A 21,408-nucleotide genomic window follows, 5' to 3' on the forward strand; every position below is an offset into this window, starting at 1 on the left:
AGTATGTAAAGTAGTCGTAATACTTCTTACTATCAGAGTGGCACAGCCAGAAGCGTGACTTCTAATAGTGAGGGTGTTACATTATGGTATCAGAGCGGTCTTTCCTGTAGAGCCTGAGGAATGGACCGATTATGCTTCAATTGCATACTCTGAGAGTCTGTCATGTTGTAGGTCTTGTTTGAATAACGAGAATTAGAACTTTATGCACATGACGGTCTATTGATTAATGCCATTAGTCTTGCATTGCATAATTCCTGGTATTAAGTTTGGCCGGCTTAACACTAGTGAATTATGTATATGTAGGCATTAATGGGTTATCATAGACGATATGCGAGTCATAGATAATGCGAATTGCGGGTTTTGGGAACGTTAGGAGTTAATTCTTGAGGTTACTCGGTTAGGTGTCTTGAACTCTGCGAATATCACGTATCTTATTCCTGCTTGGTATGTTCTAAGTTTCTTGTCTGCGATACTTTTCTTGGAAAGTGAACGGATTATCTTTCAATCCTACTCTCTTGTTCACGTACGCTTTTTGTTTGATCCTAACTACATATGCCTGTTTAAAACTCTCGGTGTATTTACCTTCTTTATTTAGGTACTTCTTTTTGAATCATGTATTTTTTTATATACATTTAAATCTGTTTTGATGCCGGACACTTTTTTAAGTTCATATTTTGAGTCCTTTCTAAATAAATTGTAATTTAGTTTTCCTCTTATTTGATAATAATTACAGCCATTCTTTAAATCTTAACAAAACCGTTTCTGATTTGAAATATACAACCGCTTTTAATTTGATATGCACTTCTTTATATAAATGTTGAAAGTTCCTTATACAGTTTAAAACTAGTTGTTTCCAATACCTCGCCTGTTTCTTCACTGATTTATGAAAATGTATATATACTTCAAATACAATTTGATTATCTAACAATTTTATTATAGCTTTTACGAATATCCTTATTTGACTATATATTTAGATATTTTTCAAAGAAAGCTTTTATCTCTTTCCAGTTGGTTTTGTTTGGTAAGCTTCACCTAATTTATTTTTATTCGAATTTGGTTTAGCATACTATATTATTTATGCAATTATTGTTCTTACAAAAAAAATGTTGGACTCATGTCTTTATTCTTATGAATGGACCAATTTCTTTCTTAAACTTTTTATTTTTGTGGATGTCATATTTAATTCTGTTTTTAACTACTCTTTTATTTTTTTAACGTTACCATTAGTCTTAGTTTTCCATTTCTTGTGAAACTCATTCTCATCCGAGTCAACTTTAATTTGTTTCCATCTAATGCACCATTTGTCCTTTTATTTGTCTTTCTTTAGTCAAAGGTTCTTTCTTGAGAATTTTCTATTGATTGAGTTGTCTTCCTGGCGCGTTTTGTATTCCTTTAGACCAATTGAAAACTCATTTGATAATCCATACCCAGTGAGTTCTTGTTTGGATTCCCTTAATTTAAAGATCCTTTCTTCCATGGGCTGATTTCGTTTTAAGCACATCGTGATCTTCTTAAATGATACTTGCGAGGGTGTTATTTCAAGTATATTTTCAGAATTTTGTTTTGAACCATTTTTGAAAAGGTTTTGAATTCTTTTGAAGAAATTTAAGTTTTGAATCAACTTTTTAAGTTGTTAAGTTTCTTCTTAAGCTTTTCGTTTCTATGAGTGACATGCTTTATGAATCCTAATTGAAATCCTTCAATTTAAGTTTCTTTCTTAAAATGAGTTAGTTTCCTTTTTAGCACATCTTAACATTATTGAACATCCTTATAAAGTTGTGACTTCAAGTATATTATTGAAGTTTTGATTTAAACCTTTTTAAACAAGTTTCGATTTATTTTTATGCAAAGTTGTCCCTGACTAGAATTGCTTTACTTGAGCAGTGCCTCTCTTTGGTGTGATTTGAACTTGTTTTGGGGTGATACATCTATTGAAGTTTTAATAAAATCGCTTTCAATTTAGCTTACAGTCCTTTACCTTATACTCTGAAAATTTCTATGTGATTTAAACCTGTCTGATTGTAATACATCATCTTTTCTTTTATGAGTAAAACTTTATCTCAGATTTTCTTCCAACAAGATTATAGTTTTCATACATGCTTAAAAAAGAAGAGAAAATACAATTTTGCTCTTAGCCAAATTAATCTTTCCATTTACAAAGTTTGTGTAATCTATTTCCACTTGAATTTATATTGAAATAATGCCACATTTACATTTTTATTACTCTTTTGAAGGATGTTTGTTACCCATTTTCTCTTTTAGAACATCAAATAATTTCCCCTTAAGTTTCCATTCTTTACGAACAATGCATTTGAAAATATTTTTAACCATACTCTTAAGTTCTATAAACTTTGTCTTTGGTTTGGATATACTTCTTCTGCAAACCTCATATTTACTTGACTCAACTTGAATTCGTTTCAAAATGCTGCATTGTCTTTTATCTTATTGGTCTTATCAAATTCCTTCGATTCAAGAGTTACCCTTAAAGATATTAGTTGACTCTCTTTCCAGCATTCTTTATTACTTGTTCATCCTTGTCTACTTGTGATTTCAGCAATTCTTTCAAATTTTCGCGAACACGGTCCTTGTCGCTTTTCTTCCTTTTCTATGGTCTACTATCCTTCTGAGTATACTCGAGATTAGTTTTGGCATTTTGTGCGACCATTAGACTTAGTAAACGACACATTAGTCCTTTAGGACACGTTTGGTGAATGCAAAAGATAAAACTCATAAGTGTACGACATCACAGGGAGTTGTGAAACCTTGTTTTACGTGAAAGAGTTTTGTTGATGTGGGACTTATAACCAGTAGTAAGGATTGCAAAGTGTTTAACAAAGTTGAGAACTTTCGGATGAGTTGCTCAATGAAGTACGGTTAAGAAATGGTGGAGATAAATTATGTTGAAGTTTGAATAATTGAATCCCTAAAGTTGATATAAGATCAGTATGTGGACGTTAAGCACATCTTTAACCCCAGCTTGTGTTATAACCTTTTGCCACATTGCTTTACCATCACATGTTTGAAACATATCATCTTGTACATCAAGCCTATCTTGTAACTTCTGTTTCGCATCACACTTATATCCTTTATAACTTTATGCCATACGAAAATTCTAGTATTTGAAACTATATGAATATATATACTGAGAACTTTTTACCTTTTCTTTAAATAAGTTCAAGAGTGAAGTAATATGAAATCTCTTTTATTTTGTATCAATTTTCGAGGACGAAAATTTTATAAGGTGGGTAGGATGTAAGACCCAGAATTTTCAAATAAATCTTGTTATGAATTAATTTCAATTCATTTAATTCATTAGAAATTTTAGCTTCATAAATTATTTTATTAAAGCTAATTAAATCAAAAATTAAATCAAGTTTTGATAATTAATTAGAAATTTTACTTAATTTTATAGTTATTGAATAATTTTCTATATTTAAATTATATAGCTGAATAGTTGTAAAAGAATAAAAATTTTATATGATTTGATTTTAGATTAATTGTATTTATATCATTTAATACTTTAAGTTAAAGATAAATAAAATTAATTATATTACCATGTATTCTCAATTAGAGTAATTTATTGAGAATCAATTAGTATTTTTATACCACAAATAATATTTTAAAGTAAGTTTAGAGATTAAATTAGTTTTTCAAATATTAATATTTTATACTCCAATTTTATTAAAATCACTAAACTATCCCTATACCTAATTTTTATCAAAACCCTAAATTCCCAAAATATCACCCTAATCCTAATTTCCCAAAAACCCAGCTGCCTTATCTCTTCAGCTACCGAACCTCCTTTTCTTCCATAAGCCACGCAACATATTCACAGAAGAAAAAAAAAAGAAAGAAAAGAGAAAGAAGGAAAGAGAGATGGGGGACCGAAGGAAGAGAAGAGAGGGAGTGGGGAGAAGAGAGGGAGACGGCGCCGGTGGGCATCACTGCCACCGTCGCCGTCGCTGTGCCGTCGGGAGGGAGATCTGAGAGAGCAAGCACATAGTTGAGGGAGCAGAGAAGCCGCGCCGCCGCTGCACCATGCCTCGCGAACCATTTCCGCGTCGTGTCTATCGCCGTCCTTGCAGGCTCCTGTCACAGCCACTGTCCCCGCCGCGAAGTCCGTCGCCGTTGCTGCAGCTGTCAGCGCCGTCGTCCATGGGTGAGGCAGAGGAGAGAGATCTGGGAGGAAGGGAGGATCGGGACCTGTCCAGCCACCGCGCACAGTTGCCGCTCCTATCGCCGGCCATCCTCATCAAATCCGCCGCCTCCGAAGCTTCTGGCCGCGACTTCTGACCGCGCCTCTGCCGCCGGAGAGCGCTGCTGCCACCGAAAACCGCCTTTGAAGCCTGTGTATGTTGGAAACTGCCGCCGGAACCCCTGCCTTCTTGGTAAGCACTTTGTTTCTGAAGCTTCTTGAAATCAATGTTCCGTTGCAATCTGTTGGAGATTCTGAGATGCTGGTACCGCATGTTTGGGTTCTGGTATTTGCGCGTCGAAATTAAGGTTGTTATTGAACCACCGGAGCTTCGGGGAGTGCCGGAGCTGCCGCCTGATCGGTTCAGAGGGTTACTACTGCTTTGTTTCTCGTGGTGAGGTTATTTGATTCTATTTCAATTTATCGTAAATGTTCCATTACTAATTTCGTTCTGTTCCACTCAATATCAATTTCGCTTTAAATTCCAATTTATGTCAGAAAAGTGTTGTTGCCGCGATTCTTGATGCCGCTGTTGATATTGTCTGAAAATAAACAAGGTTGCTGCTGCTGCTGTAAAATTGAAAATAAACAAAAGAGGAATTGATGAGTCTAACTACTGAGCTTTGACTAAATTGAGGTAGGGGTTTTTCTTAAAATCTAATTTACATTACAGAGTTGTGATAAATAGGTATTGATGCAAAAAGATATATTTATGTGATTAGATTTGTCTTGTGGATGTAATGGATTGTTGGACTGGATTATTGGGTGCTTGATTGCTTGAGTGAAGTACGGTTGTTGATAAGAAATGGATTTGGAAAGTTATTTACTTGATTATTATGAAAAGTGGTTTTTCTTAGTTTGAAATTAAACCGGTTTGATTTTGAGTCGGTCTGATTTTATAAATAATTTAATACTTGAGCTGGTTTGACTTTAAAAAGGGTTTCATTATTGGAATTGGTCTGATTTGAAAATACTTTGATAATGGAATTGGTTGAATTTTGGAAAGTGTTGAGATTTGGAAATGGTTGAGAAAGGATTTGAGAAATGTTTGGATGGGACCCGAAAAGGGTGGCAGTGTCCGAGTTTTAAAGGAAATGCTGCCGAAATTTTATAAAATTGGAAGCTTTATTTGAAGTAGTTAAATAAAAAGATTTGTTTTTTTAAACGTTCTATGCTTCAAGATTGATTTATTTATCAAAGAAAGAATTATGTTTTGAATTAGGACTGTTAATGAATGGGATGGAAAGAAGGATGATGAGAATTGATGAGGATTTTCCTTGAAATATGGTTTTTGAATGAAGTTGGAAATGAGATTTGGATTGATGAATGATTATGATGTTAAGAATGTTGAGATAAGATCTTTGAATTATTTATATGGCTTATGAATTTGAAATATCTGAGATACGAGGTTCCCTGTATTAAGTACCGTGGCTTGCCACCACGTGTACCAGGTTGAAAACTCGATACTCTGTTGACCCTACGATGTAAGTGTGTGGCCGGGCACTATATAAATTCCCGGGAATGTTACCCCCATTGAGTAATATTGATTATTTGAGAAAAAGCTATGCATAGACTCTTGGGGATGCACGTCGGGGGACAGTCTAAGTACAATTCAGACTTGTCGAGTTGGCTGGATAACCGACAGATGAGCCTCATCAGCCATAGGACAGGCATGCATCATATGCATTTGTATGCTTTGCTTGAGTTTGAACTTGTTTTGGTTTGCCTAATTGCTAAACTGTTCGTAACTGCTACTTGGACTATTTGCTGTAACTGCTGCCTACTTGTGCTTTCCTTGTTCGCCTTGCCTGTGTTTGTCCTGGCGTGCTACATTTGAGATTGAACTTTGGTGCTATATTAATGATTGTGTTGTTTGATTGCGTGGTTGGTTTCTGATTGAAAGTTTCTTATAAGAAAGGAAAGGTTTCGGATTTCTGAAAGATTAAACATTGTTTTTTTGAAAAGGTTTTGAACAATTACCCATTGGTTTTTAAAAGATTCATAAGGCAATGATAATCACTGAGTTTGGAAAACAGTTTTCTTACAAAATATCTTCTTATGACAACTTTGAAATTCCGTGGTGAGACCGTGTGGTTAGGTTCTCACCCCCTACAGCTTTACCTTTTCAGGAACCAGATGAAGAGGCATTAAGGAGCGTTATACTGCGTTTGATTTATATATTGTTGTATTAATTAGATTATTTTTTTTCCCTCGTCTTTGTTATTACAAATTTGTAAGAGGGGTAGGAGTTGTATGTTTTATATGTATATTATATTATGAGTTATTATGTAAGGAGTTTTGTATATGAATCTATGCCTGCTTGTATTTTTGCTAAGATAAAGTATTTATTTCCGATTTCGAAGAAATCAGCGATACAGTGTCGAGTCACAGGCTCCTATTTTAGTATTTAGTATGTAAAGTAGTTGTAATACTTCTTACTATCAAAGTGGCGCAGCCGGAAGCGTGACTTCTGATAGTGAGGGTGTTACACAAAAAATATTACATTTTTAGTGAAAAAATTAAAAAATCTATAAATATATTTTTGTGCTTTAGCTTTGAATTTTTCAAAAAAAATTGGCAAATTAATGGAATCAAATCATATTTTTATAATATATATAAGAATGTATATTACACATAAATAAAAAATGTTAGATGTAATAAGAACAAATACATAAATTAAAGTAAAATTTAGAAAAATAAGAACCAATAAAATATTGAAAGAAAAAAATATAAATAGAAGAGAAACAAAATTATTAGATGAAAGAGAAATAATTTATTTATGTGTATATAAAAAAGAAAAATAAAAAAAAGTTATATAGTATCTTATTTAATTTAGCAATATTTATGAAAATAAACACATAGAATAAGAGAATAAAAATAATAAGAAAAGAAACTAAATATCTAAATTAATATCAAAATAAAAAATAATAAAATAATAATAATCTATCGTAATCTTAATCTTAATCTTTAATATAATTAATTAATAAAAATATAATTACTCTACCATAATCTTAATCTAATCTTTTAGTATAATTAATTCTAATTAAATAATCAAATAAATTAAATATAAATATGTCTAATCTAATTATATAAAAAAATAATAAATTTTCTACAATTAGACATATTATATATATATTAGGAATAAAACGTCACTTTAAAATGAGATTATTATTATTAATGATATATAAATATTAAAATTGTATTAATGGATTAATTAAAATACATTATTAGAATAAAAAGTTACAAGAATTAAAATAATTGAAATTTATTAATTTAAATTAGTTAAATTAGCATAAAATAAGAAATAGATGATTAATCAGATTAAATAAATTAAAAAATGTTACTGAGCAAAGCAAATGTCACAGTAATTATATTATTAATTTAAAAAAAAATCAATTCAATCCATTTAAATTTTTATTTAAAATAGACAATTAAAGATCAGCAATGAATAAAAATAAATGGAATATAATAAAAAATAATTAAATTAAATTATTATATACAATTTTTGCTTTTTACCTTATTATAATTAAGTTAACATTAATGATAAAAAACTAATTTTAAATAGCCCCAATTTGTATTTTACAACATAATTAAAGCACAATTGGTATTTTTTATTTTGTGATTAATCAATATTTTTAAATTTTTTGGTTAAGTCTTCTGTACTTTATGATTGATAAATTTTCTCTACAAAAAATAAATTTAATTTGTGAAGAATTATTACAATCATAATTAATTTATAAAATCAAGAAAAAATTATAAAAAAAATCAAATAAAAGATAAAAAATAGAGTAAAAATTTATTTTGAAACTAAAAATTTGTCAATTGTGTTAGAAATTCTAAAAATTTGTATCTTATTATATAATTCTTTTTAATTTGTTACTCACTTCAACTTCATTATCCCTATGTATCCAAAAAAGTATATAATGTCATACTTATTTCAAAAAAAATAAAATTCTTCAAATACACAGTATAATATATAATTTAAGAACAATAAGATAAAAAATATCTAGAATTTTATAATAGTATTTGAAATTTTCAATGACAATAATACAAAGAGTTTAAATCTACCAAATAAATTCAATAATTACCCTTTGCACATCTTATTTAAATTTAAATTTTAAAATTTAATTTGTATATTTTTTTCCTAATATAAATTATTTTTGACAAAAAATAGAAAAAAAATCTATTAGACCAAAAAAATATTCTATCGAAAATTATTATAAGGAGATTTATAATTAGGGAAGAAAATAGTAAAAGCATTAATAATAATAAAGAAAAGAAATGAAACTCATATTAAAGAATGTTAGAAAAGAAATAATAATAATAATAATAATAATAATAATAATAATAATAATAATAATAATAATGAGGAATGATGTTCCTGCTTTAGACTTTTAACCTCCGTCTTTGGCCATCATTTTTCTTTCTTTCTTTGCTTTTTTATTTAAATTATTAAGTTATAAAAAATAAAGAATAATTTAAGAAAATAAAAATAGCAAGTTCAATAGTAACTATACAAATTAAAATACATGAGAAAAATAAATTATTATATGATAGAATTGACATGAGTATATTTTATTATTAAATAAACAAAATTAACGCAAAATAAAATTACACGTAAAGAGAAAAAAAAAAGAGGGAGAGGGAGCAATAGGAAAAATGTTTGTGAGTATTCAAGTTGTGTAGAATGATACAATATAGAAGAGTATTTGTAGGTGATAAGAGAATCGAAATAATAAAGACGTAATATCCTATCATAAATATTCAAATATGTTGAATAGTGCTAATTGATCCTAATTATACTCTAACAATTATATTCAATTAATTGATATACGTAATATTAAATTATGTGATACTTAAATATCTAATTAAATCAATTAGTTGATATGATTAAATCATCGTAATGAATTATATTTAATAAGTTAAAAAAAATAAATTAGGAAATACTCTCAAAAACATGCCACATCGGTTTTATCATTAAATACAAAAATCTAATTTTTATATAATATAATAAAAGTTATACCTTAGTTAATTAATTAAGTTATCAAAATTTAAATTAAATTAATAGTTAATATTAACTATGATAAATCAATATATATCTAATAATAATTGGACATGTTATAAGGAATAACTTACTATTTATAGAGAATATTAAGCAGATTTTTTTTTTTTTTTGGGTATTAAGACGGGGCAATATTAAGCAGAATTTACCTAGTATGATACTGAACAAGAAATTTTTTAACCTAGTATTTTGGGCCATGCTTCAATTTCAATCTACAGATATAAAATCTTGCATATTTTATTGGATTGGGCTGTTTGCCAATGTGTACTATCGTTTCAGCCCATTTTATACTAGTCTAATGATACCACCGTAAATTGGGCGTTTTCAATAAAAATGAAGTTTATTATACCAAAAACAAATAATCATACCACAGTGTGTTGCGTAAGCATAATTAAAATTAATTTACGTTTATTACCAATATATATATATATAGTCTTGCATGCCTGACTTTTGTATTGGTAAAAGTTTTAATTATTTTGGTATTGATTATATATATATATACAAAAATATGTGATGACCTATGTCCAAGATTTATAGAGTATTTTTTTTATTTTTATTTATATACTAGTGTATGTTCTCGTATCCTATACGAAATAATACATAAAATTATATAAAAAATTTTATTAAAAAATTAAATAATATATATAATAATTATTATTATAAATATTTTATAAAATTATAATTAAATTCAAATTTTCAGAATTTTTAATATTAAAATATTAAAAATAATTAGTATTTGTCTTAATCAATTTGAGTTTGTTAAGTAATCATCTCACTCGTCCGCTTAAACAACTATTAGGAGTTAGAATCTCGTATTGTGTATATAGCAATCAATTGGCTAGCGATAAACCCTTAATAAATGGAGTATCAATACGTGGTTAGACTTGGCAGGAGTTTCCGAATACGCAGGTACCCGACTTGTCCATACCCGGATGGAGAGGGTAATAACTTGACCCGAGTCAGGACAGATTTTGCTCAGGACAGAGCATGGTCGAGTTTATGGTGTACCTGCCCCAGATATATACATATAAACACTTTTTAAAAATTAAGATTTGTCTCAAATAACAGAATCAATGATTCATAACTTCAATCTATACTATATAGCCATGCAAGATAAACTCCATCATCCTTACCCAAAATCTTCTTCTTCTCGACTTCTTCACAAAAAACCGCATAGCTCCCGTCATCGTTGTTGCTGACTCCATCACCGCCTACCCTTCACAACTCCCATCTTCCTTCACACTCAGGGACGGATCCACGTTTAATATAGAGGGGCATTTGTCCCCACAATTTTTTTTTTAAAAAAAATTAATACTTATATACATATATACCACTTATTATATTATATTTGTCTCAAAATAAAATATAAATAGTTCTTGTGTATTTTATGTTAAAAAATATTTTATTAAACTTAACACATAATAATAATTATATTGTTAAATTTGATTTAGTATGAAAAATAAATAAATAAACTCAAAAAATAGTGATAATTAATTTTATTATATTAGTTAATTAATTAATAATTAAATTAAAACTTAGTTTTCTAATTAAATATAACTTAAATTATTAGTGATTTTTTAAAAATTATTTAATAAAAGAAATATTATCTATATATTAATATACTGTAATTATTTTGGTTAAAAAATTTATTTATACTATAAAAATGATAATAAGTAGATTTAACAATTAAATATGAGATAATAAAAAGTAAAATAATTGTTTAAATATATATATATATATATATAAAAATAATATTTAGTCATGTTAAAAATTAAAAAAAAAAAGTCCTTATAAATTTTTTTGTTATTTTAAATATTATACTATGTGTATGAATTATATTTTTATTATTTTAAATATTATAATAATAATTGTGTATATATTTCTAGTTCTTATCAATATGTATTAGATAGTTTTAATTTTAAATTTTGAATATATCTAAACCAATTTGGATTGGTCAAATGATCAACTTAGTCGTCCGTTTAAGTAAGTATTGAGAGTTCAAATTCTGTCTCGTATGTATAGCAACTCGTTGCTGGCCAATCGTAGATTCTTAAATGGAATTCAAATTCACGACGGATTAGTCCTTAACTTGTTGGGTATCGTGGGAAGCAAAAAAATATCTATACCTAAATTTTATTATATTTTTGCCTCCATTACTAAATTTTTCTGGGTTCGTCACTGTTCACAGCTCATGTCATCATCGCTGCTCATCCCGTTACCGTCGCTATTGAGCCCGTCGCAACCTTTCTCTTGCCGAGTCCCTTTTCTCTAGGTAAATTCTCTCTCTCTCTCTCTCTCTCTCTCTCTCTCTCTCTCTCTCTCTCTCTCTCTCTCTCTCTCTCATTGTGAGTCTGTTAAGTTCTTCTCTTCTTCTTCCACAAACTCATCACTTAGTCGCCGTCGCTTTGAGCCCAGACGTTGCCGTTGCAGTTTCATCTGAGTCTGTCACCGAATAAAATAAAATTTTTATTCAAGTTGAAAATAGTCATGTATGAGATCATTTTTGCATGTAATTTCTAAATTTTATCATCCAAATTTGATCTATGTGGTTGAGTATTTTAGTATGGGATCATCGTGGTTTTGTTGCGACACTAATGTGATAAAAGTTTCGGTAATTTTATAACTAATATATGAGATAGACCAGATTATTAAAGTCATAAGAGAAATAACATTTAGATTTACGCGTAAAATTTATAAGAGGTGGTTATCTTAGGAAAATATATATTTATAACCAAGTAGAAGATTGTTAGGAAATTATTATTTCTTAATATATTTATGGACAATACATATGTTAATTATAATCGCAAATTAAGTAATTTCATATTAAATGAATTATATAACGGTGATCTCATTTATTGTCATAAATGTTGAATTAAATAAGTCATTATTACTTTTGATTTGGATAAATAAGATTAAAATCATATATACTATTTTATTTGAGTTTTAGGGTTTAATGAGTGTCATACTCAAATATAAATAATAATTTCAGAATTTTGGTCTTCAACACATCAAACTCACCTTCGTAGCTCTTTTCCCAAAGTAAAATTGTGATTCAGTCCTATCAGAAATACAGAAGGTTTTGGTTGACGAAGATCAAAGAACCACAAGAGTCAAGCTCTCTAATCTCAATCATACTCTTGAATGAAGAGACGCTTCCGCGCTCTTAGTTATATTTTTTAATGATTTAACATGGATGATCTTGAGTTGAGAAATCTTAAAATTTTTAGCTAAAATAAAAATTTTATTCAATCAAATGATAATAAATAATTTTATTGAATTAAATTATATTAATGTGATCATTGGATGATAAAGAATGCTAAAAAAATAAATAAATAATATTTTAAGAGTATAGAAATATTAAATTGTCATTTTAATTTACTTTTTTAATCAACGATAATAAATATCTTAAATTAATTAAATTTTTACAAAAATTATACACCTAAAACTATTTCATTTTTTCAAAAATCTTTTGAAAATACAATGGTTCAATGAGAGGTTGACTATTAAGAATTGAATATAATATTTTTAAATTCGTATTTTTAATAAAAAGATGTACTTAGTTCTATCCATCCTAAATAATTCTATATTCACTATTATTTATCCATCTAAATAATTCTAACATTGATAGAATATTATTTTTAGATGCAAAAAATTTAAAATATATTTATTCTATTTCAAAAATTAATATTCAAATTTAACTTAGAATTCCAACAAATATGACAAAAAAAAAATATTTTTTAGTTAAAAAATTAAAGTAAAATATCTATAAATATATTTTTGTGCTTTAGATTTAGATTTTTCAAAAAAATTTGGCAAGTTAATGGAATCAAATTATATTTCTATAACATATATAAGAATGTATATTACACATAAATAAAAAAATTAGGTATAGTTAGAACAAATACATAAATTAAAATAAAATTTAGAAAAATAAGAACCAATAAAATATTGAAGGAAAGAAATATAAATAGAAGAGAAACAAAATTATTAGACAGAAGAGAAATAATTTAATAAATTTTATGTGTATATAAAAGAAGTATAAAAAGAAGATATACAGTACCTTATTTAATTTAGCAAGATTTATGAGAATAAACACATAAAATAAAAGAATAAAAAATAATAATAATAAAAAGAAGCTAAATATCTGAATTAATATAAAAAAAATAAAAAATAATAAAATAATGATAATCTATCATAATCTTAAATCTTTTAATATAATTAATATATATATATATGTTAGGAATAAAATATCACTTTAAAATGAGATTATTATTATTAATGACATATAAATATTAAAATTATATTAATACATTAATAGAAATACATTATTATAATAAAAAGTTTCAAGAATTAAAATAACTGAAATTATTAACTTTAATTAATTAAATTAACATAAAATAAGAAAGAAATGATTAATCAGATTAAATAAATTAAAAAATATTACTGAATAAAACAAATGTCACAATAGTTATATTATACTAATTAAAAAAATCAATTTTATTAATTCAAATTTTTATTGAAAATAGACAATTAAAGATCATCAATGAATAAAAATAAATAAGATATAATACATTAAAGAATAATTTTAGTAGTATAAATAATAAAATTAAATTATTATATACAATTTTTACTTTTTACCTTATTATGATTGAAGTTAACATTAATGGTAAAAAATCAATTTTAAATAGTTTCAATTTGTATTTTAAAACATAATTAAAGCACAATTCATAATTTTTTATTTTGTGATTAATCAATATTTTTTAAATTTTTTAGTTAAATCTTCTATATTTTATGATTGATAAATTTTTTCTACAAAACACAAATTTATGATGAATTATTACAATCATAATTAATTTAAAAAATTAAGAAAAAATTATAAAAAATTAAATAAAAGGTAAAAAATAAAGTAGACATTTATTTTGAAACAAAAAATTTGTTAATTGTGCTAGAAATTCTAAAAATTTGTATCTTATTATATAATCAATTTTGTTACTCACTTTAACTTTATTATTCATTTATTGTATCTAAAAAAGTATATAATGTCACACTTATTTTAAAAAAGTTGAAATTCTTCAAATACACAGTATAATATATAATTTAAAAATAATAAATAAAAATATCTAGAATTTTATAATAGTATTTGAAATTTTCAATGACGATAATACAAGTGTTTAAATCGACCAAATGAATTCAATAGTTATCATTTGCACATCTTATTTAAATTTGAATTTTAAAATTTAATTTGTATCTTTTTTTCTAATATAAATTATTTTTCACAAAAAATAGAGAAAAAAATTTATTTGACCAAAAAAATATCCTATCAAAATATTATTATAAGGAGATTTATAATTAGAGAAGAAAAGAATAAAAGTATTAATAATAATTAAGAAAAAGAAACGAATCCTGTATTAAAGAATGTTAGAAAAGAAATAATAAAGTTCATAATAATAATAATAATAATGCTGAGAAATGATGTTGCTGCTTTAGGCTTCTAACCTTCGTCTTTGGCCATCTTTTTTTCTTTTTTTTGCTGTTTTTTTTTTAATTATCAAGTCATAAAAAAATAAAGAACAATTCAAGAAAACGAAAACAGTAAGATCGAAAACAGTAAGATCAATAGTAACTATACAAATCAAAATATATAGGAGAAAAAACAAACTATTATATGATAGAATTAATATGAGTATATTTCATCATTAAATAAACAAAGTTAACACACAACAAAATTACATGTAAAGAGAAAAAAAAAAAAAGAAAAAAGAGTTAAAATATCCAAAGTGATAAAAAGATTATTTTATAGAAGATTATAAAATAATGAATTTCTAACTAAATTAAATTGTATTTATTATTATTAGAAAGGACAAGGGAGAGCAGTAGAGAAAATATTTATGTGTATTTAAGTTGTGTAGAATGACACAATATAAAAAGGTATTTATAGGTACTACGAGAATCGAAATAATAAAGACATAATATCCTATAATAAATATTCAGATATGTTAAATAATGCTAATTGATCTAATTGATCATAATTATACTCTAACATCCCCCCTCAAACTCAAGTGACAACTTGAGTTTGAAATTTATTTGAAACAACTAAATAAAAAATACATAAACTAAAAGAACAGGTGCAGACGGAACTGCATGAAGGAAGCATAAACAGAACTGCCACAAGAAAATGCAGACGGAACTGTCGGAAAGAAACGTAGATGAAATTGCCAGAAGGGAACACAGATGAAACTGGCAAAAGAGAACGCAGACGGAACTGCCGCAAGAGTGGCCAACTGCCGAAAAACTGCTGAAAAGATGGCAAATTGCCGGAAAACTATTGAAAAGTAACAAACCGCAAAGAGATGACATACTATAGGAAGGTGACGAAAAATATATAGTTTTTCCATGAGAATAAGTAAGTAGTGGATGAGCTAATCGGTGGGGTCAGAAAAGCATCAAAGTATTAACAAAAGAGAAGGAAAAAAATAATACGGAAGAAAAATATAAAAAGTACGGTAATTTTACCAGAAGAAAATCAACTTATTCTCCTCAAGGAGGATACCATAGTTCTGATACCATGTTAGAAAGGGGAGATGAAGCAATAGAAAAAAGATTTGTGAGTATTCAAGTTGTGTAGAATGATACAATATAGAAGGGTATTTATAAGTAATAAGAGAATCGAAATAATAAAGACATAATATCCTATAATAAATGTTCAGATATGTTGAATAATGCTAATTGATCTAATTGATCCTAATTATACTCTAACAATTATATTCAATTAATTGATATACATAATATTAAATTGTGTGATACTTAAATATCTAATCAAATCAATTAGTTGATATAATTAATCCACCGTAATGAATTATAGCTAATGAGTTAAAATAAATAAACCAGGAAACATTCTAAGAAACATGCCACGTCAACTTTATCATTAAGTGGAAAAATTTTATTTTTATATAATAGAATAGATAGATATCTCATTATTCGTTATTTTAACTTATCTATTATATATTTTTTTATATTTACTATTCAATATTAAAATACAATGTATATCTAGATAGGAATTACATAGATATTTAATTAAAAGAGCATTTAATTTTTTAAAATATAATAACAGTTTTAATTTCTTTGATATTTCTTTTTACATTTTTTTTGTGTTTTTTAAATAAAAGACAAGCCTATAGCAAAAATAGGAAGAGATGGTAGTATTTATTAAAGAAGGAAAAAACAAATATAATTAAAATTCATACATTCAAAATGTATTTGAACTTTGAAAAATGAGATGAGACATGAGAACACATGGACACTTAGCTTCAATAAATCTGTTTACACCATTTAACTCAGCGTTCTTTAGCTTTTTGTTTTCTTCTCTTCTATTTCATATGAATTTATCAGTGCCAAACATACATTACATAGAGTATTTTTTAACTCTATCCTAATCCATATATTATCTTTGCTAAACAAAATATAAAAAGAAAAAAAGACAGTAAATAAATTAAAGTTATTATTATTTAAAGAGAAAATGATAGATTAGTATTTTTGTATTTTAAATTAATTAAGATCTAAATGAAAGATAACATTAATTTAAAAAAGTTAAATTAAAATTAACTCAAACATTGATATTTAAATTATAAAAAAATTGATTTTTATATTTTATAAAATATCATACTGACAATAATTATAAATACTACGCTACTTAAAATTAAATAAAGTAACACAGATAAAACAAATAAAAAAATAAAAAATAACTTAATCTTATATAAAATTCACCTATAAAATTCTGTACCGAAAAATGAATTTAATTTTAGTATATTAATAATATAAAATATTTTATATAATTATTCAATTCAATTAGATTTATCTATTTAGATTATTATTGAAAAATAAATTTAAGATAGACATACAATTACTTTAAATTAAGCAACAATTATTAATACTATATACAGGACACACTATTTTACTAAGAATGATTGCCATAAGAAATAATTTTCTAATTTTCTATACTAATATTGAAAAGTTTATATAATACTATATAATAATATTATCATTATCAATATTATATAATATCAAAACAAAAAAAAAATCAATGTGCTAATATAATATTATCAATATCATATAAATCATCTTTGTATTTATTTTTTGTGTGTATATAATATTTAATTAACACATTAAAACATGTATAATATTTCGTTAATACATATATAATGTAAAGTGATTTACAAATTATTTTATTGAATATTATAAATTAGAGTGATTTATAAATTATTATTAATTCGTATATAATGTATAATTAAATTTAATGAATTTAATTAGAATAAACAATAAATTATTTATTTTTATTTCAAACTTTATAAATGAATAAATTAATTAACTAATATAATAAATTATAATTAATATAGTAAAATTAATCAAGTAATATATTATAATAAATTATATTGAACGAATTAAAATAATTAAATTTAAAAAAAACATGTCATATCAGTTTTATTATTAAATACAGAAATTTAATTTTTATATAATAAAATAAATAGAATAGATACATATGCTCGTTTGCTTAAAGATATGTTAAATCAACCATAGGCATGATTACACAATTGCTACGACGCAATTATCTTTTTTACTTTCAAAAAGTTTGTTAAATAGTTTTTTTAATATAAAACACTTTAATAAGCATCGAACATTTATCGGTAAGATCCTAAAAATAAAAATACTACTAAAAGGTTCCATATAAAATTCATGGTTAAGGATGTCCATTAGGAGTCAACGGACATTTTTGGAAAGTTATAATTTGTTGATAAAGAGTCAACAGAAATTTATTCTTTAGTATTAATGAGCATTTTATAAAATAAATAGATAACAAATATGTAATTTTTAAATATTATACGCAAAAAATTATAAATATTAAATTAAATATATTAATTTTAGATTATTATCTCTTTAATATTATTAATTATTTAAATAAAAAAATAATTTAAAATTTTTTATTTAATATTTATTAATTATAGTTTAAATTTATTTTATTTAATATTTACTAATTATCACAACAACTAATAAATATTAAATAAGATAAATTTAAATTATTTTAGTTGATTTTTTTTTCAGAAACATTATTAAAATTTATTCTACTATTAATATTTTTGGTAATGCTAACAAGACAAAAAAAAAAATAGCTAAAATTTATTTTATTTAACTTTTATTAATTATTATCATAATTAATAAATACTAAATAAAGAAAATTTTAATTTTTTTTGTTATTTTTTTATTGTTACCAAATATTTCCATAACATTTTTTCTTTTCTTCTGTCTGCACGAGACACCTTTCACTCCACACGCACTTTCGATTGGATCCCAAGTTCCCAACCAATGATGGTGATGAAGGCTAGTAATGCATATTCCTTGATAATTTTTGCAGTGCTATACGGTTGTTATCTCATTGATCATGTTGCAAATGCTGAAGTTCATCATCATAACTTTGTGGTAAGTCTACTTTATTTCATCATACATGCATGTTACACAACACTTAGATGAATTATGCCTTAATTTCTGCAGATAAAATCTTCAAGTTACACTAGACTATGCAGCACCAAGAATATTTTGACAGTAAATGGAGAGTTTCCAGGTCCAACCTTGAAGGCCCACACAGGAGACACTCTTATTGTCAATGTTTATAACCAAGCAAACCATAATATAACAATACATTGGTATGTGCCTTAGCTTCTACTCTATACAACAGAGAATATATGCATTAATTATTGAAAGAATATTTGCATTATTTTTCAAAGGCATGGGGCTAGACAAGTGAGGAATCCATGGTCAGATGGAGCTGCTTACATAACACAGTGTCCAATTCAACCAGGTGCAGTGTTCAAACAAGTTATCCATTTGACCACAGAGGAAGGAACCATATGGTGGCATGGACATGATGGTTGGTCAAGAGCCACAGTTCATGGAGCTTTCATCATTTATCCCAAGCATGGACAAAACTATCCCTTTCCCAAACCCCATGCTGAGATTCCAATCATACTAGGTATGTACTAAATACTAATGCACCAACAAACTTTTTCCTCCATTATTGATCACTATGATTTTTGACTCTATTGAAGGAGAGTGGTGGAAGAAAGAAGTCATGAATATTCCAATAGAAGCAAACAAAACAGGAGGGGAGCCAATTCTATCTGATGCATATACCATCAATGGTCAACCTGGTTATTTGTATCCCTGCTCCGGTAATATGCTAGAAAGATTAAAAAAAAAAAAAGTCAAAACTTGCTTTATTTAGCATTTATTAATTTTAGTAATAATTATAAATACTAAATAAAGCAAGTTGATCATTTTTGGTAAATTTTTTTGTTACCAAATATTTCTGTTTATTTAGTTTTGTATGTTTTTGCTTTTAATATGATAGGTAGTTTCAAGATGGTTGTAGAGTATGGAAAAACATATCTTCTTAGGGTGATCAATGCAGTGATGGATGAAGAAATTTTCTTTGCAATTGGAAAACACAGATTGAGAGTGGTAGCTAAAGATGGATTCTATGTCAAACTAATAGAAACAGATCACATAATGATCACACCAGGACAAACCATGGACATTCTTTTAGAAGCAAACCAACCACCTGCTCTTTATTCCATGGCCGCCAGTGCATATTTGAGTGCTTTTGGTGCTGGCTTTGATAACACAACCACAACAGGTTTCAAGCAGTAACAGATCCAGAAAATTTAAAACAGTATTATATACTTATAACTTAAAAGAAAAAGGAAATTTTTTTTATTTTTGTTTAAGGCCATGAAATTTATAAGATTTCATCCATGCATGCAGGTTTGGTTATATACAATGGCTCCGAGGAAGACGGAAAAAGCCCGATTGGGTGCCGTCTTCCACCGTATAACAGAACAGAAGCAGCAACTGAATTCACTAAGCAGTTGAGAAGCCTTGCAAGCAAAGACAAGCCAATCAAAGTACCTGAGAAAGTGGACACCAAATTATTGTTCACAATCTCTGTTAACCTGCTTAATTGCAGTGCAGATAAACCATGCAAAGGACCATTTGGTAAAAGGCTTGCAGCTAGTGTGAACAACATTAGCCTTGTGTTACCAAACATTGATTTTCTAAGAGCCTACTATGAGAAAATCCCTGGTGTTTTTGAGATGAATTTCCCCAGAAGACCAGAAAGGGGATTCAACTACACTGATGATAAGTTGCCAGGTTATGTCTTGGCAACAGATTTTGGAAGCAAGGTGTTGGTTTTGGAGTATAATGCAAGTGTTGAGGTAGTTTTGCAAGGGACTAGTGTGGTGACTGGTGATAACCACCCTGTTCATTTTCATGGATACAGCTTCTATGTGGTTGGTTGGGGTTTTGGAAACTTTGATCCAAAAAGAGATCCCAAGAACTATAACCTTGTTGATCCACCTCAAGAGACCACTGTTGGAGTTCCAAGGAATGGTTGGGTCGCCCTTAGATTCAGGGCAGACAATCCAGGTCTGTTTTTCAAACTATTTTGTCTTCGTTAATATCTTTTTATTGAGTAATGTATACATCTAAGTCTTTTTATGAACTGAATCCAACTAAGTTAAACAATAAGATTTGGAATAATGCTAATCATAACTGATTTTTGTTATGTTAAACCAACTTAGTTAGACTTGGTTAACAAAAAGACTTGGATGTGTAGTATTTCGATGCATTTTTGGATTGTTTAAGATTATATAAGGCTAATGAATGTGTTGAATATGATGATTAGGGGTGTGGTTTGTGCATTGTCATTTAGAGAGGCATGCAAGTTGGGGGATGGGAATGGTGCTTCTAGTGAAAGATGGTCCTTCTCCTCAGACACAAATTCTTCCACCACCTTCGGATTTACCCAAATGTTGAATCTTAGTTCCATTGCTGTCACACCAAATATGGATTATTATTACACCAAATGTGACTACAAAAAATAAAATAAACTTGTTATAATTGATGAGTAAGGACACTCCTATGTTATACATGGATTCATATGAGTATACATATATGACCCTATTTTACAAGCAAGTGCTTCAACCTGCAAAATCATCTTTCATATAATAAAGTTGAGAGGTGACTCCTCACTAATGATATTTTGGTCAATGATAATAACAATGACTAGTAGAGGTATATGTATGTATATTTATTATTGTTT

The 21,408-nt window shown here is 26.9% G+C and overlaps 1 protein-coding gene across 1 annotated transcript; it reads left to right on the forward strand.

Moving 5' to 3' along the window:
• The first annotated feature begins 18,617 nt into the window (after positions 1-18,617).
• On the forward strand, positions 18,618-21,170 carry LAC14 (laccase 14). The gene is made up of 7 exons (XM_088488808.1): positions 18,618-18,728; positions 18,801-18,952; positions 19,034-19,278; positions 19,355-19,477; positions 19,657-19,941; positions 20,070-20,732; positions 20,992-21,170. Exons 1-7 carry the CDS (start codon positions 18,618-18,620, stop codon positions 21,120-21,122), a joined length of 1,710 nt encoding a protein of 569 aa, XP_088344934.1. The 3' UTR covers positions 21,123-21,170.
• Positions 21,171-21,408: the final 238 nt, after the last annotated feature.

This window comes from Arachis ipaensis, chromosome B10 (assembly GCF_059453495.1).
Source record: "Arachis ipaensis isolate K30076 ecotype BB chromosome B10, ASM5945349v1, whole genome shotgun sequence".
Classification (NCBI taxonomy): domain Eukaryota; kingdom Viridiplantae; phylum Streptophyta; class Magnoliopsida; order Fabales; family Fabaceae; genus Arachis; species Arachis ipaensis.